Below are 18,302 nucleotides of genomic sequence, written 5' to 3'. Positions count from 1 at the left end.
CCCCCCCCCCAGCCTCCGTCCCCCTTCCCTTCCAGCCTCTCACCTCCCACCCCCATCCCCCGCTGCTCTGTGCTGTCTTCACACCTGTGATTCTCAGCCTTGGGATTCATACTTGATTCTCCACCTGGAAGGCAGGTGAAAAACAGATTACTGGCTCCCTCCAGAGTTCCCAATTCAGTAGGTCTCAGATGGAATGTGAGAATTTGTCTTTCTAGCAAGTTCCAAGGTGATACTGCTGCTGTTGGTCTGCTCACACTTTGAGAATCACTACTCTAGACAAATTAGTTCTCTCAAGGGTCTCCTTGCTTCCTCTGGGACTGGCAATATGGCAGACAGCTGTCCCTTTCTCCTTGACCTTGGCAAACACTCTTCCTTTTCTCCATGTCCCTGTGCTGGTAGAAACCTGCCTGGAGCATTCTCCCATACAGAGGGATCCACCCATACCCTGGAGAAGAGCAGCCTCTCAGCCTCTCATCAGTTCCTGCAAACAATTTACTGCTCTCTCTATATACACATAAAAGTCCCTCCACCTTAAAAACTCACCTGCCTCTTCCTATTTCCCCTGCTGACTTCATGACCATTCTTCTACATCCATGGAAGAATCTGGCATCTAATTCATCCTTTCCACCTCATTTTTTATCACCATTTAGGGTAACTTCACTGTCCACAAGAAAGTCCTCTGTAAGACTAGATCCCCCAGCCATCAAGAGTCAATTATCGGGGCACCTGGGTGGCTTAGTCGGTTAAGCGTCCGACTTTCGCTTAGGTCATGATCTCGCGGTTCGTGGGTTCGAGCCCCGCGTCGGGCTCTGTGCTGACTGCCAGCTCAGAGCCTGGAGCCTGTTTCAGTCTGTGACTCCCTCTCTCTCTGACTCTCTCTTGCTCACGCTGTCTCTCTCACTCTCTCCTAGAAATAAATAAAAAACATTAAAAAAAAAGAGTCAATTATCATGGCTGAGACCTTCTCCAGCTTTGACCCAGTAAATCCCAGTATCACATGCTGTGAACACAACCCTTTTCAAACAGGCTGTACTTCTTCCTGCCATCAAATCTGCCCTTCAGTGATGGAAACCCCAGGTCATTCGACTCCACCACCCACTTTAGGCATCAACTCTGTCTATGTCCTTCTCTACCTGTACAATCCACATGCCCAGTGCCTGTGCTCTCAGCCAGCTTGCTCCATCTTTTGCCTCTTCTCTGTCTTCACACAGGCTCTAGAGGTCTGCTGGGGGACAGTCACAAGCCACTGAGTTAGGTGGTTCTACTCGTGCTCTCTTGGCATTCTGGACACACCCTTACCCATCCCTTCTCACAACATATGATGTCTTGCGTGACCTCTCTCCTGCTCCACATCCAAGCCATCAGCAAATCCTCTTGGTCCTCCCATCAAAATACTTTAGGACCAGACCACTTGGTACCACGTCCCTCGCAAGCATTCTCTCTCCTCCATCACTGCCACAGCCTTGGCACTTCTATCTCGTACCTACTACTTGGAGACCACTCTCAGCACAGCTGATGAATGCTCCTGGAAAATGTTAAGTTCAATGATGCCCCTTTTCTGCTTGAAGGGCTCCAGGGCTTCCTTTCTTAATCCCAGGTTGAAATCTTAGCCCTGAGCTGGGGACCCATGGGGTCCACCCCACCGTCCCTCTGAACTCCTCTTCGCTTTCTATCCTCCCAATTCCTCTCCACCGCGGGGGGCCTCTTTCTTCATCTTCAAACACACCAAGCATCTCTGTCCTCCATCTGCAATGACCTTCCCCCTGATATCTGTGTGTATCTTCTTCACCCTCTTCCCAAACCATGTCAGTTAAAATTCTGCCCTCTGCCCTTCCTTTCCCATTTCCCTGCGAATCAGGCCCTATAATACCCATCACCAGCTGAAATATTTGTTTCACTATCATTTTTGTTTGTCATCCTTGCTGAAATGTAAGTTCCAGGAGGCGGAGGTTATGCCCCCTAGTGCCCAAACCAGGTATTTAGTCAGGGCTTACTAGATGTTGTCTGATTGGATACCTGTATGAAAGCTGACTGTTAAAATTCTTGAAAATAAATTGAGCCAATTTAGTATTTAATCCCAGGGCTCAACAAAAGGCAAATGAGGGAGTGGACAAGAATTTATGTTTGGCATCAGGAAAGAAAGATGGATGTTGGGGGCTGTGATGGATGAGAAGCTTCACAAAGAACTCCTGGAGGCCAGGCTGGTCTTATCACGGACACTAACTTGTTCCTCACGGAAAGGGAGCTTTCAGTAGAACATGGGCAGAAACTCACTTGCTCAGTGGCTCTAGTGTCATGATGTGATCAAATTCTTCATGGGAAAAGTGTTCATATAAGGACCAGAGTCTAGATTCCTGCTGGGTAATTAGTAGCTGAGGTCATGCTGTGGGTCACTTAAAAGGTAATTCCCATTTGTTATTAGATTTAAACCCAGACCCAAGAGACTTATATTTATGATGACCATCTGGGTTTGAAGGAGGCAAAGCATATGGTTTTTCAGTACAGCTGCTAGAATTGTATTAATTTGTGAGGATCCCCTCAATGAGTCCAGCCCATTAATCTTCACGTTTGCTGCCTATAGGACCCCCTCCTGGCTGGAGAGTAAAAGCACTTGGGGATGCTGTGTCATTCTCTCAGCATAAAGTTGACTTTTCCTGCTCCCGGTTGGTCTGCTGGGTTGTCAGACACTCTCTTTTGTCAGGGAGCCCAAGGAGACAGACGCACGTCTTGATTCACTTTGGAGGCTGGAATTAACCCCAACGGAGCCCCGCAGACAAACAGAACTGTGGTCTCTCCCAGACCAGCTCTCTCCCAGACCAGAATGGTTGGCCATTCTGTAGTCCAAGGTCGCTGTCTGCCCATCTGTCCCTGCAGGTAGCACGGTGCTACAAATCTCCCACCTGCTAATCCCGCCCCTGATACCCCACCAGCCCCTTGCCTATGCTGCAAGCAAGTCCAAGGTGCCTACTGCTGCCAGCAAAGACATCAGCAAATTTTCCGGAACAGAAACAGCTGGGGCACCTTCCTGTCACCTGTTCCTCTCTGGCTTGGAGTAAGAAATCAACAGATGATGACACAAGGAGCCACGAGTTCTGTCCAGATAGCCTCTCGCTGCAACGCCAGACTCTGTTTTCATCATTGTGGCATTTCAAGACTTCAAAAGTCATTTGGTCCGTACACTATCAGCCAGGCAGCACTCACTCGGGAGAGGAGCACATCCGTCTTAACTTAAAGTTCTCCCTTCCACCGTAACGTCCCAGTGGATTCTAATAGTTCTAAAAAGGTTTTTTTTTTCCCACCACCTGACTTGAACACTCTTTTTGTTTAAAATGTAGGTCTTTTATTCATTTAGCAACAAAGACAGGTTTTCACTCTTTTACACAATGACCTTCTAAATATCCAATTTAACATTGTAGGCAAAGTGAGAATTGATGTCAATTAATGGGTCTGAGTGCTGACTCTGTTAGGTGCTCACTTTGTGACTCTGGTCAGCTACTCATTTGACTCTGAATCTCAAGTTCTGCATCTATAAAATGGGGGGAATATTCTAACCATTTGGTAAATGCTTATCGGGTCCCTATTAGAAAGCAGACTGGTGTTACTACAGAGACTTCAATGCTGGAATTCTAGGCTGAGCCAGCTTCAATCAGAGAAATACTGTGGCCAAGCAATTTCTCCCACCCCTTACCTCACCTTATTTATGGCTCCTGACTCCAGTTATATTAGCTTGGGCATGACTGTCTGTTGCCTAACATTTATTCAACAGTTACTATGGGATGGGCATGAAATAAAGACTTAAAGTAAATTCACTCATTTGATTCTTATTAGACTCCTATTAGGTAGGGTACTATTACCCCTTCCCCCCTTTTACAGATCAGTAAACTGAGATATGAGGTGAGATAAGCTACTCAAAGCCAAGTAGCTAGCAGATCAGGAATTTGAACCTGGATGGTCTGACTCCTGTAACCATGCTGCCTTCCTCTAAAGTGTTAGGGACATGATCATGAGCAAGCAAACGAGATTCTGCTCTCAGAGAACTCACTGTCCATTGGGGCAGTTATTGAACCCATGGTGATAATAACATATGGAGATGAATGCTCTGAAGGAAAGTAACACGGTGCTATGGGACATCCAGCAGTGCCTGTCCCGAGGAAGGGACACTTAACCCCAAATCTGCAGGCTGAGAGAAGTTAATCAGCTGCTCAGGGCTGGGGTGAAGAGCACTGGAGGCAGTGAGACTGACATGTGCCAAGGCCTGGTGGCAGCACTGGAAATGAGATGGAGGACCTGAGAGAGGCAGTGAGGCGGAGATGCACAGATCGATGGGAAGAGTGGACAAGAAGAGGCTGGAAAAGTGGGCCAGGGTCACCTCACTTAGGTCCTTTGTGTCCGGTAAGTATTTTGGTCTTTGTCGTAAGAAGAATGGCAATCCATTAAAGAGTTTTAAGAAGGGGCCTTAACGCGATCAGATTCCTGTGTGGAACACAATGGTGCTCTTCCGGGCGACACATGGCCAATGAGGCAGTAACCGCGAGAAGTCTTTCAGGAGCTGTGCATGCTACAGCATCCGCGGTTTTAGTTAACATAGGTCTGGCCCCTTCTCCCCCTGTGTTTTCACTGTGTGAGCCCATTGAACGGTGTGGGACTATGTCCCCTCACGGGGAGACCTGCATATACCGAGTCAGGAGCCGCCGGGAAGGCCACTGGTGGCCACCCCACTTCCCTTCCTGAAATTTGCATGGACGGGGCTCCCAGAGTCAGCCTGCGTCTCTGCTCACATGCAAATCATATCGGCTCTAGGCCGCCGGAAAGACTGCAGTGACTGGACGGAGCACTGTACTTGGGCATCAGAGCTCTGCAGAAGAGGTGCCCAGGACATCCAAATCCTGGCTGTGGGGGACACAGGATAAGCCTCAGAGCAGGGGATGCTGTCGAGACATGCCAGGAGGCATCGTGCAGAAGTGGATCTCAAGTGTGCTGTTTGCACCACGGATGTTGACAGAGGAAAACTTAGGTGACAAGGGCCAATCCTGGTGCACCAAAGAGGGACAAATCTTGACCAAGGGACTGGCCCACAGATACTCTGAAATACAGAATTAAGAATCTGGACACATCTTTGGTGGTTGGGGGGAGGTGGTATGGTAATTCATTCCAAACCTGTAGACTATCTATGTGTTAATTCAAAATAACCCTTCCTATGCGCACAAACATATGAAGACAGTAAGTGACTGGATCAGAGTCCTGAGGGCCGAGGTTACGGGAACTTCACCACATACCCAAGCATTTGGTGTGTCACTTGTGTGTGCCCGGGGCTTCCGTCAGCCTGTCATCCTGGCTACCTGACTCACAGACTAGGGGAAACAGTGGGGTACAGTGAGGGTCTCCACCAGACTCAGAGGCGGACGAAATGAGGCAGGCGCCACGCCTGGGTGGGGGCTTGAAGCCTCTCCCTTCCCACTGAGCCCCACATTGTTCCGTTTGATGCACTTGCTCCCTCTTTCGTCCTCTGCAGACTCTGCTGGCCTCAGTGTCACTTACCTTGGGCTTTGACATCATCCACCACGGGGCAAGGCGTCTTCACAATCACATCACTGGGCCTGGAGCGCCGTCCGGTGTTATCCACGCCCCACAGGGTGAACCTGGCAGACAGGGGAGGAGATGGTTGTCAGAGAGCAGCTGAGGCCCTGGCTCACAGCCAGGCTGTGCTTGGGCAGCCCTGGCCCTGGCTGTTCTCACAACCTGACGGGAACTTGCCGCTACCGCCCACGTCATAAAGTGTGCAGCCCAGAGCCTCTCATGGCTTCCCGGTGGGTCCTGGGCTGTAACTGGGTGTCTCAGGTATATTGTTCAGTAGAAGGCATCAGGGCACGGAGCAGTGGGTCTCAAAGTGGGGCCCTCAGACCAGTAGCATCGGCATCACCTGGGTACTCGAAAGCAATAAAAATTTTCACACCTACTGAATCAGAGACGCCAGAGAGGTGCTCTAACAAGCCTTCCAGGTGAACCTAATGCCACTTCTACTCTGACAGCCACTGAACCAAGAGAAGAAGCATGTATCTGAGGAAATGGGTCAGGACTCGTGTCCAAAGCCCCACTCCCCACCGTGTGGAGTTACAGCTAACTCCTCTGAGCTCGGCTTTCTCTCATCGGTGAAACGGGCTAATGATAAATGAAATGAGATAATTCTGTCCAGAAAGACCCTAGCGCAATACCAGGAACCCGGTGACACCGCATAAATCACATGAATTCCGTTCTGTCCTGTCTCATGCTCAGCTGACATGTTGACACAGAGGGTTGAGGACAGTTTCTCCCTTTGAAGCCAGAACCGAAACAGCCAGCGTTGAGGGGTCCTGACTTGCCCATAGCTGGCCAGGGGCTTTGTTTCCCACGTGCAGTGAGTTCTACCCCGCCACGGACAGAAGTCCCAAGTGGGAATGCCGAGCCTCCCCTCCCAGTGAGAAGGTGTGGTTCTAAAAGGCCTCCCAGGAGGAGGTGGAAGACCTGGCTTTTGCACACAGAATTTCCCCTTGGGTGATGGAGCTGATGCAGGCAGAGAGAGGAACTCCAGGTTCTGCTATTTGGGAGAGGAATCTGAAAGTAACCGTGCTGGTAACCTCCACGGCTGTGCCCCGGGGACTCTGCTAATTGGGTGGGTCTATAGCAAATTGTTACCACTGCCTTTCCTGTCCCCATGTCTTTTGCTGCATTGCCATGGGAGGCTGCATTTATTGGCAGGTCTGGCTTTCCTTTCCTCTTGGCAGAGTTACCGGGAGGAAGACAGGTGTAAGGAAGACAGGTGCCCACAGACAAAGTGGCCCAGGTCCGGGCTGGCTGGGCCCCAGACGGTGGATCCAGTGAGGTAGAAAAGCAGTGGAAATTGGCCAGTGAGTCCTCCAGGAAATATGTTTCTCCCAGCAGAGAAAAGTGCATCCACCCCACAGAGAAGCCCAGAGAAGGTTCAGTGCAGGAAGCTGTATGCCTCCTCCTCCTTCCTTCCCCAGGCCTGACACTGGAATCATGGCCACCTCAGACAGGCAGGCCACATCCCGCCGGGAGCCCTGGTCTGCTGGGCCTGAGAATACGACAAGCTGCCTGGGGGCAGGGCCCAGACCACACCTGTGGGCTCTGCAGGACTGCCTGGGCTCCCAGCTGCCAGTCAGGCTGGTGCCCGTGCTAGGCTTTCCCTCCTAGTTACACAAGGTGGCTCAGTCTATGCCACTGGCCTCTGCTGCTTGGTGCAGATCTACCATTTTGCCTGGCACTACACCTCATCCTGACCTCAGTCCCGATCCAGTGCCCTGGTGCCCTTCTTCCCCTCTTCCGAGATCTGAGCGGGCTCTCTGCGCCACACCAGCCCCACACAGCTTCCCAGGGGCTGCTTGGATCCTCCGCGATGGCAGCTGTTGGGGTTCTTCATTATCTGGCCTCCCACACACATCCCAGTGTCGGCCTCCTGGGAAGAATGGTTTCTAGAACTGTGACTGAGGTCACCAGACCTGTAGCTGGGGCATCCCATCGGCCTGTCTGGAACCGGCTCTGTTTTGGCATCCTGCCCTACAACCTGGGTCTCAAGCCAGAACTCAACTCCCTCCTCTGCTCACCTGCTCCAGACTACCTTGAGCTAAGGTTCTCAGAGATGGGTCCGGGGGCAGCCAGGGCAGAGAGACCTGCGCCTGACATCTGAGAATCCCACACATGAGCCAAGTTCCCCCTCATCACCCATGTCCCCTCCATGCGGCAGGAGGGCTAGGGAGGAAGGGGGAGCATCCAAGGATGGCCACCAGCCTGTATGCTTTGCCGGGGCTGCTCTCTAGGGCCAGGCGAGCCCCTTTCCCTCACAGGAGACCCTGATGTGTAGGGAATCCTCTCCCAAGAGGTGGGCCAGTCGATCTTTGTTGCAGACCCTGCCCTGACGCCGCTGCCAGCAGGCCATTCTAACCAGTCGGAGATGGAAAGCCCTGTTCGTTCCTAGGCCAACGCATGCACACAGTGCTGCTAGCACCGGTCTGGTCCTGTGTCCCCGTTCCTGCCACTGGGTTCTCTGCTTTCACTGACCCCCTCACCCCCACCATGTGTCTGAGCCCACAGTCCTGCACCTCTGCCCTCGATTTAGTGGCTGAGACCCAGTCCACCGGATGCCCTGTGCTCATAAGGCAGCTCTGCCTTGTCTTTTCCTGTCCATGTTCCAGGGTCCTGAGCTCAGCCCTGGAGGTCGGGGCCAGGGCTAGAACCTGATATCACGCTGCCCACCTGTATGTTTAAGGTCACCTGCCCTAGACACTCTGTGGCTGGGTTCTAGCCACCTTTTGCAGCCCCCATTACTTAACCCTTCACTTTCTAGCAGAATCCCTGGACTGTGATGACAAATGTCCTAAGCCTCAGGCACCTTGGTGCCAGGCATGGTATTATCCCTCCCCTACCCCAGCTAGTGCCACTCCACCCGGCAGCCTCGCCCTGGGGCTCCTTTGCTGGGAGCTCCCACTGACTCTATCAGATCCTGAGCAGCAAGAAAAATGCCTCTGCGTAGAGGAATTCTCACATTCCTCTGATGGGGCGATCAGGACAAAATTGATGGTCCTATGCCCCTACTGTTTTTAATAGCAAAGCAAGGTATTAGGAAAGAAAATGCCTCCCATAACCCTCTAAGCATAATGATGATTATCCTAAGAGCCGTTCCTCAGCGGCCTGGGTCCCCAGGTCCCAGAGGGCCATGGACAGCATCCAGCTTGTTTTTACTCTCAAGGCCCAGGAAGCACTTTACATTCTCTCATGGGGAGATGACATGGGCCATCATTTCAGGAAGGCCTTCTCTGTCCACTGTCAGCATTATGGTTTCCACCGTTGAGCACTCACAGGACTGAGTGAAGGTTAGCTGGGATGACTGGCCAGGAGAGAGGAGCTTTCCTCCCAATCCAGAGGGCTAATGTGTAAGTACGTTAGCTGTCTCGTCCAAGGCTTCTGGTTCTTTCCACCACCACCTGGTTGGGACTGATCAACCAGTCCTTAGAGTCTGTGTGACAACACCTACATCGTGTGTGTGTGTGTGTGTGTGTGTGTGTGTGTGTGTGTGTGTGAGGGTGAACCCACACAGCCTAGCTCGGGCTCCGGAAACTTGGTGTGCACAGAGTGCCCTTGGGCGCCGTGTCCAGGACTGACCGCCTTGCCTCGTGTGCCGTTTTCACACTGTCCCTGTCCTGCTGTGGCAGTTCCGCTGATCCCTCCGAATCCACTCCTCTTTTCTGAACTATCTGTCCGCTCTCACAGGTCCCCAAAGGCAATAGTTCTCCTGTGAGCACAGGCTGTGATGGCGGGGGGAGCAGGCCAGAGGGGGAGACACCTCCTCACTCCAGCCTCCGTTTCCTCATCCGTAAAATGAAGATGTTGAACCAGACACACCAGATCCCTTTTAACCAAGGATTCTTTTTTTTTTTTTAAGATTTATTTATTTATCGAGAGAGAGAGAGTGAGTACAGAGGAGGGGCAGAGAGAGGCAGAGAGAGAATCCCAAGCAGGCTCCACACTGTCAGCGCAGAGCCGGACTCACAGCTCGATCTCATGAACTGTGAGATCTCAACCAGGGATTCTTAAACATTTTTGTACTGTGGACCTAGAATCCTCAGGAGAATGTTTTTTAAATGCATTAAGTAAAACGCACAGGATGGCAAAATAAGCCAGCTAGGCTGGAATGCACGTCTCCTTCCACGGACCCCAGGAGAACAGCCAGCCCTCTGCTTTCATGTGAGGTAATGAGGTCATGTTACTAGCTCCTTCCAGCAGCCTAGAGTGGCTGCGGAGTGAGAAGCAGTGAGTGAAGAAAACGCAAACCCCAATACAATTCTTAACCACGGTCACACCCCAGACAGCTCGCTTGCAGCTCTGCGGAAGTTACTCCATGTTGCTGAACCTCAGTTTTCCTCAACTATAAAATGGGAGCAAAACCCCAATCTCACAGGGCTCCCACACTCCATAAATGAAGGCTGGCCTCTCCATTTTAATGGGCAGAAAACTTAGCTGCAATCTTGCTTACAATTACTTAGTGCTTAGAAACAAAACCAGGCTAGGGGCCAAGGGTTTCCAGCAACTAATCGAGGGCTCCCTCCTTGTACCAGGGACTGAAGGTCTAGCTTCTGATCCTCTGCGGAGAGGAACGCCTCTCCCAGGCCTTCCACCGCCCTCTTCGTGTGATCTGCAGCGCCACCTAGTGGAGCGCCGCCGAGCTGGCTGCTTCTTTCCTCGCCCTGGGCGCTGTCTCTGACTTCCCCACTAATCAACACTGACAGAAAGTTCGTGTTTTACAAGACAGCAATGCTTGGAAACTCACCAAAGATAGCAGAGTGGGAGAAGGTGCCAGTCTCCGGTCTTTGATCAGGAAAGATGGCCAAATCAGGCCAACATGAGGAGGGTCCCAAGATGGGTAAGGGCTGGCTCACAGAATTTCAAAACTCCTAATTAACAGTTGTGACTTAGTGACGGGAATTATTGAGCCTTTTTAGAAGTGAGAATTCCAGTTTCACTGAATTGGAGGCATCTGACAGCAGGTGAGGCAGTCCACCGTCCCTAATCTTTGCTCCTAAAGCAAAGAAGCTTTGCTCATAAAGGGTCACAGCTGCCCAATAGCAAAGAGAGCTGTTAAGAATCACAAGAAGTCTGTCTGTATTTTCTAGAATATCCCTGTCTTTCTGTATTTTACTAGTACGGCCCCTAATTGCATCTCTTTTTCCTACATTGAAGATATGCAGGGTGAGCACCTAAGTACATTTTGCAACCAATGCCACTCACATTTCTAGTGCTTATCACCTTTGAATTCTGTAACTGTGGAAATGGAGATGATTTATTCTGGCTACTCTGCCTCTATTCTTGTGACCTCATCTGTAAACTGTTAAATGTTTTTCATACCGCTGGGGTCAAAAGGTCCCAGAATGACGTCACCAGGAATTCTGTCTCTCTCCCCTCTCCGCCAACTTTCCCATTGCGACTTACATTCCATCGATGTCTCCCTCTTTGGGTGTCTTTTATGTCTCTGCTTCACAAATATTTTACAATTGTTCTAGGAGCACAGTGTGAAATGAGGAAGAGTTCCCAGAGAGCACAGGGCTGTTCCTAGTGCCATGACATAGAAGTCCACTGTATTTGCTCTGAAGAAAAGGGACCATCTCTAACCTCTAGAAACTCAAAGTCACTACAGCTAGCTTTCTAAAGAAGCAGAGCTCTTGGGGCGCCTGGGTGGCTCAGTAGGTTGAGCTTCCGACTTTGGCTCAGATCATGATCTCACAGTCCATGGGTTCGAGCCCTGCATCAGGCTCTGTGTTGACAGCTCAGAGCCTGGAGCCAGCTTCGGATTCTGTGTCTCCCTCTCTCTGCCCCTCCCCCGCTTGCACTCTGGGTCTCTCTCTCTCTCAAAAATAAACATTAAAAAAAAGCAGAGTTCTTGGCATTCTACACCTTTCATCTAACAAAATGAATAATCCCCCCTGACTCAGAGCATTCGCTCTATTTTTCTGGAATCATTTTCTGTCACTCCCTTTGACTCACCATCTGCTTCTGCCCAATGACACCACTTGCTACTCACCTTCATGCCTCTCTGCTTTTGCCCTTGCCAGCTCCTTAGCCTGCTATGCTTTTTCCAACATCACTCTACCTACAAAAGTCCTACCCATCCCAAGTCAGACGATGTCTACTCTAGTTAGAATTAACTACTCCTTCCTTTTTCCTTCTACCACCTGTTCCTGGTTCTTCCATCTCGCATTTCTTTCTTCCTACCTGATGTGAAAGTTACTTGTTTGTAGATTTCCTTTCTGTGTCGCAGAGTCTTTGAAGGATGGGGCTATATTGTCTTTCTTAATCCTCCCTTTCCAGTCCCTAGAAAGTTCTCCATAACGCCGACGGGGATAGGACTCGAGAAACTCAAACTATTTTTCAAGTTCTGAGGGAACTCAAGCAACAAAATGGAAGGAACTTAGAGCCTCAGGACGTTCAGGGTAAAGAATAGCTAGGCAGGTGTGTGTCACTCACATGTAGATGGTGTCAGGGTCCAGGCATCGAATGATCAGAGAGATGGTGGTGAGCTGCCTGTCTGGCACCTGAGAAGGCATGGCACAGGGGGCCTTGGCTCCGGAGACGATGTCATCCACAAAGCTCAGCACCGTTTCTGCTCAGGGGGAAGGAATGGTAAAGGCCATAAGCAACAGTGATGGCCACGCAATGAGGACATGGTGTCAGCTCAGTGAGAACGTAACAGTACCATCGCTTGGTCCCCAGTCTTCTTGAATTGCTAGCAGAGAAAAAAGACCCAGAAGGAATTGTCTTTTCTGTTGCATATTTAATCAATTTAGAGCCATTTGTCCAGAGTGAGCTCAGAAACAACTACGGATGCAAGATGTACATACCACATCTGTGAGCTCTTTTATGAAATGTTCTTGGCAAGGGCAGAGAACAGCTGCTGTGATCAGTGGTCACTGCCAGGCCCTTGCAGTACCTGTACATGGCCTTGGAGGAAGCCGGAGACAGCTCTCCAGGCCTGAAGGCAGTGCATGTGTCTCTTAGCCCCAACGATGCTTTCAGTAGAAGCCATTTACCCCGAGTCTGACTGTGGATGCCATCATCCTGCTGGCGACCACACGCGTGCATAAGTCTTAGGCATGATTTATGTTGACCTTTCCCTACGTGTAGGCAGCAAAATCCTAAGGCATGGAACATTTTTCACGGGGTGTTTCCACGTCTTTAAGACTTCCCTCTTCTAGCGGGACCTGGCAAAGCAGAGTTTGCTTTAGGACAAGACATGGGGTAAGCACATCTGTTTGCACATGCTTTTGCCTGCAGGGGGGTTATTAGCAAAGGAATTTTTTTTTCCTGTAATCATGGCAGTGGTTAGCACAGAATTGTTTCCTAATTGTGGGCTAGGATAACTAGTGTACTGTATTGTTGTTTCTTTGTGAGTGTGCCTAGAGGCAGTGAAATGGACACCTCTTTAATAAACAAAAAGAAAAACAAAATCAAAACAAGACTCTGTCAGATAGCTCACCAGGCAAAAACTCTTACGTGGCCAAGACGGCCTTTCGAGCTTATCCACGCTCCTCCTGCACTGTCCTGGGGCCCTGGGGCCCTGGAGCAAAGACCAGGAAGCGGGATGTTTGTCTTCTCGCTTCTTTTTACCCACAGATAAACATGAGCCCATGAAGTCGGAGATGCTCACCTGTCTCCACTTTGGAGTGGTCCATCCTGTCAGTGACTTTTTCTTGACGAATAAGGTAATCTACAATCTGCACCCCGATCGGAGGCTCCGAGTGTTCCCACTCCAGGACCACAAGAGTGCTGCTGGGCTCGTGAACGGTGGAGAGTCTCAGCCTGAGGGTATACAGAAAGAGGGCCCCCTGTTGAGACCTTCCATTGTCTTCTGATACTGGCCACCTTCTCAACTGTTACACCCTGAAGTTTTCCTTCTAACCTCTCTTAACCAACCACTACGCTACGATGATCTCTCTGAGTGCCTGCCTCCATCACCAGAGAGCAATGGTTCTTGAAGGTCCCTGAAATCTACATTTTATTACTCCAAGTGCCTGTTATAGGTTAGGAACTCAACACATATTTGGAAGTGAGTGCATCAAAAATGAATGAACACCTGCATCTTATAGGGTCAATGGATAAGGCTTTTGGGGTGGCCCTTCATAGGACCTGGAAATATAATTTCTGGATTTGCTCTTGAAAACAGGATAATGTGCTTATAAAGCTCATATGAAGGCTCAGTGAAAGTGGGGTCTGGGAGAGCCCTGCATTAACAAGGCCATGGTCAGCTCAGTTTCCATAGTATTGCCAGGATCTGCCCTGTTGGGGGAACGCTGGCTTCTGTTCTTGCTATAGAGCTGCTGGCTGGGCTTTGCAACAGGCTGGATTTGGAGGGGCCTCTACTGGACAAGAGAGATTTGACTACATGTCAGTAAGTTCACTTCAGGGTGATGACCTGTGTCTAAAACTCTGATTTCAGTTTCTTTCTTTGCTCTTGGGTTTCTTTGAATATCCTGATTCCTAACTCCAGTCTTTCTTTGCTTTTCCCAATTCATAGCCTCCTCCTTCCATGCAAACTGTCCCTTTTGACCACTTTTTTGCCTTCCCATCTAATACCTCTTTGTACCTTGCAGAGACTCAAGAAACATTATTGACATTTGGTGGTATGGGCCTCCTAATGGTCCAAGTGGTTTCAATTTGCTGCCTTGTTCTGACTTTGTATGTGTGCCTCACGTTTCTCACTTGTTTCCCAATTTCCTGTTTCTTCCTAGACCATGGGCTTCTGGGGATCTTCCCAGTTCCTGTTCACTCCAGTTTCCCTCCTTCACATGCATCCCTGCCATTCACCCTTGGCCTGGGATCCTGTATCTCACAACCTCCCACAATCATCGTCCTCTGGTCTCTCCACTCAGCTCACAGATGCCTGTCACTGGTCTCAGGGATCACTGAGATCCCTGGTGCAAGGTGCTGTGGATGGAGCATACTAAAGCACAAGTCAATTTCAATTCAGCAGATATTGGTTAAGCACCTATTGTAACAACGTAGTTGGGGCTAAAGGTGCAGGGGAAGGGTCAATAGAGAAACATACAACTATACATGTGATTATAATACTGTGTATAAGAACTTTAAGAAGAAATCATGGGAGGCTGTGGGAGCAAGAGCAAGGAATTCAACCAGTGGGAAAATAATGCAAAACACATGCTCTTTAGTGGCTTACTATGAAGGAGTGCATAGTTTGCATATGACATTAAGGATGGAGTAGACCCAAAACAGTGCGGATATTGACAAATTCATTAATTAGAGTCATATGCAGAGTGCTATTTTGAAGAAAAAGCATTAGGAACCAGAAGTGAGTAGCTAAGCCTTTCTGAGAACTCAGATTCTGTGAAAATATGGACAGAAGCCGGGATCTACTGAAAAATAACAGCATGCATGATTTACACAGACTCGTGTAAAACCAAAGTGCGTTTCTATTCCCAGTTACCAATAAACATTCAAGAAACGAAGGTCTGCCATTAAAGAAGTGATTAAAGTTGACACGAGAAGTAAAGTCCTTAATAGAGGCTCCTGCTCATGGAAATTTAGCCCAATTGGATCTTCAGCGATGGCATACAGGAAACACAGTTTTAGAAAGGAAATCAGCCTTAAGAAACCAATGGTCGGCTCCTGTGTCCACCTGATGATAACTGTTTGGCGGCTTCAGTGTTGTGTCAAAGGTAATTTTCTTGGTGAATCTTTCCAGAAGCACCGTGTGCTTCTAGTGGCTCTCTTTATACCAAAAGAAAAGACTTCTATTAATAATGAGCTTGATTCTCTTTTGACTCAAGAGGTCCAAGTCATGGCTGTAAAGAGAAAGAAGCCAAGCGCTGGTGTATCTAAAACTACCCATAGAGAGAGGTCATGTAGACAACAGATGACATTGGTCTATACTGACCGACACCATTGAGTCCTCCTCTCTTTGTGTTCTCTTCCTGATCATCGTGGCGCATCTTTAGTGCCCACCTGCATTCCCATGCAACAGGCCAGCGGTTGGTGATCACAAAACCAGCCTCTCACTTGCTGGTTCCCTCCTGCCGTCTCGCTCTTGCTGACTCAGCCCTCCTGTTCTGCTGGTCCCCATCCTCCCTTTGGGCTCACCAACCCATGGGGCCATGCGGCTCCAGCTGTTCCTGCCAGACTCTTATTAGACACTCACCGGGATGTCTGTGCTTCGCCCCTAGGGCAGATGCCACAGTAGAGGCTAAGGCAGTTCCTGCCTCAGGCCGTTTACAGGAATTCCACCTGGTCAGTCCAGCCTTACCCTGAGGGCAGGGAAATTGCACATGTTCCCCGGAACCACCTTAGCAGCCCTTTGTGCTCTGTTCAAAGAGCAGAGTACCCCTTGATGCTCATCCCCAACCCTCTCCTATTCCCAGTTTATACTTATTCTGGGCCAGCCTTTCTCATAGCGGGGGTTGCATTTCTCATTTCTTAGGCGTTGATTTAAATCTTCTTATCTTTAGTGCCTATCTTTTCTTTTGTTTTTTAAGTGTTTATTTATTTTGAAAGAGACAGAGACAGAGACAGAGCACTAGTGGGGGCAGGGCAGAGAGAGAGGAGACTTCAGGCTCTGGGCTGTCGGCACAGCACCTGACACAGCTTGAACCCACGAACCCATGGGATCCTGACCTGAACGCTTAACTGACTGAGCCACCCAGGCGCCCCCTAGTGTCTATGTTTTCTGCAGAGTTCCAGACCATTTTCCCCTCTGACCACTGAACATCTCTGTAGGGCTGCCCTGATACAACTCCAAGATGGGTCCATGCGGACAAGCCTCCTCCTCAAACCTGCATATCCTCTGATGCTTCTTTTCTCAGCTATGGCCGACTCATCTTTTGAGTCACTGGAGCAGAAGTCTTAACATCCACTCTCAACTTCTCCCTCTTTCTCCCTCCCACACCAGCGAGTCACCCACCACTCCCTGCTGGTTCTCCCCAAAGTCATCTTTCCATTGTGTCCTCTCCACAATCTCATGGCAGAGATCCAGGCCTCTTGCAAGTGGTGGTTCTTCTGCCTGCTCAATGACCTTGGAAAAATTCAGTCCATCTGAATGCATTTCCTTATCTCCTAAATGAAAGTGATAACAGCACTGCCACTCAGTGTGTCCTTGGCCTAGTTAGCCACCAACTACATATCTCTCACTTCCTCCTTTGCAACATCTCTTCATCCTCTGATCTTCTGGACATGCTGTCCTACCCTCTCCACCTTCAGGGAGAGATTCAAGTGCCACCCACTTCCTGAAGCCTTTGCCATTCCCTGAGTTCAGACTTGACCATTCCCTTTCACAACTAACTTAAAGGTCTCAAAGAGCACTTATCAGACCACGTCTCTTGCTGCTACACGCCATGTGCCTGTCTCTCCAGGAAGACTGAAAGCCCGTGGAGGGCAGGTACCGCTTCATGGTGATCTTACCCAACACCCAGCCTACTGCCTTCACACAGTGGACACTTTGAAATCTATGTTTGCAGAACCATGCTGAGGCATGCATGCAACAGAGAGGCAGAGAAGGGGTCATACACAGGCTGAGGGAGAGGTGCACAGGTGGGGAGTCCATCAGCTCCAAAAGCGGTGGAGTCGCATCGGCACCAGTCCTCGATGACGTCTCCAGTCCCTGAGCACCACAGAGAGCTCATGGTGGCCTCCTGCAAGAGCTGCAAGAGAGGGCAGGGGAAAGAGTGAGCGATCGGGAGCCAGGGCTGGGTCACCACAGGATCGAGGCTCTGCTTGGTTCTTTTTTTTCTTTTTTTAATTTTTAAAAATGTGTTTATTTATTTCTGAAAGAGACAGAGAGTCTGAATCAGGCTCCAAGCTGTCAGTGCAGAGCCAGATGTGGCGCTTGAACCCATGAGCTGGGAGAGCATGATCTGAGCCGAAGTCAGATGCTTAACCGACTGAGCCACACAGGCACCCCAGGGCTCTCTGCTTGGTTCTAAATAACATGTTTTGATCTAAAATTCCTAATCCCAGGAGACTGTTTCTGGAAGCTAGACCTCATAGGACCTGTAGGGTGCCTCCCTGTCATTAGCATGACAGGTCCTCCCTGTGGTAGAGGACTGTCACTCTGGAAGCAAGTCTTACTTCTCCTTCCTACTCCGTCCGGCATTCCACATCCAGGGCCCTAGCAACAGTAACCCCTTTCCTGTATACTGCCCTTGCCTCCCTTCCCTCTGCCGGGAGGCACTTGGCCCTTTCTCAGGGCCTCTCCGTGCATCCTTGTATACCTTCCACCCTGCCCGGCATGGCCTCTGCATTCCCTCAGCATGTCTTGTACCCCACCGACAATATTTACACAGTTCTGCCTTGGGTTATGATTGCGTGTGAGGCCTCTCTCTCCTGGGAGGAGGCACAAAGTGAGGCCACACGCTAAGAACCGGGCTCCAGGGCAGTCTGCTCTGGGTGAGGACTTCAGCTCTGCCAATCACTGCCATGTGACTTTGGGCAAACTGCATGAACTGTTGCCTCACTGGAAAAATGGGAGAGAAACAGCCCTCTCCTCATGGGGTTGTCGTGATGATTACATGAAATAATACACCAAAGGGCACAGCCTAGTACCTGTGGTATGCACGCATTAGTTGCATACAAATAGTACACAGCAGTCATCAATAAATGTCAGCAATTATTATTGTGCCTGAATGACAGAGTTGGATCTTCTGAGGAAGCTTATAAATGCCACAGAGCCTAGAACAATTCTTTTTTTTTTTTTTAAATATTTTTATTTCTAGGAGAGAGAGACAGCGTGAGCAGGGGAGGGTCAGAGGGGG

The 18,302-nt window shown here is 49.8% G+C and overlaps 1 protein-coding gene across 1 annotated transcript in view; it reads right to left on the bottom strand.

The window, feature by feature from the left end:
• ASTN1 (astrotactin 1) overlaps nucleotides 1–18,302 on the bottom strand; it is a 191,608-nt gene that overhangs the window by 12,624 nt on the left and 160,682 nt on the right. The window contains exons 18-21 of the mRNA XM_077763092.1: nucleotides 17,059–17,192; nucleotides 13,193–13,344; nucleotides 12,013–12,148; nucleotides 5,539–5,639 (exon numbers count right to left, since the gene is read on the bottom strand). Coding sequence (XP_077619218.1) covers nucleotides 5,539–5,639; nucleotides 12,013–12,148; nucleotides 13,193–13,344; nucleotides 17,059–17,192 — 523 coding nt within the window. The remainder of the gene's footprint in view (nucleotides 1–5,538; nucleotides 5,640–12,012; nucleotides 12,149–13,192; nucleotides 13,345–17,058; nucleotides 17,193–18,302) is intronic.

The sequence above is a fragment of the Crocuta crocuta genome, unplaced genomic scaffold (genome assembly GCF_008692635.1).
Source record: "Crocuta crocuta isolate KB4526 unplaced genomic scaffold, BGI_CrCroc_1.0 scaffold3, whole genome shotgun sequence".
Classification (NCBI taxonomy): Eukaryota; Metazoa; Chordata; class Mammalia; order Carnivora; family Hyaenidae; genus Crocuta; species Crocuta crocuta.
This window is presented reverse-complemented; position numbering and strand designations above follow the sequence as displayed.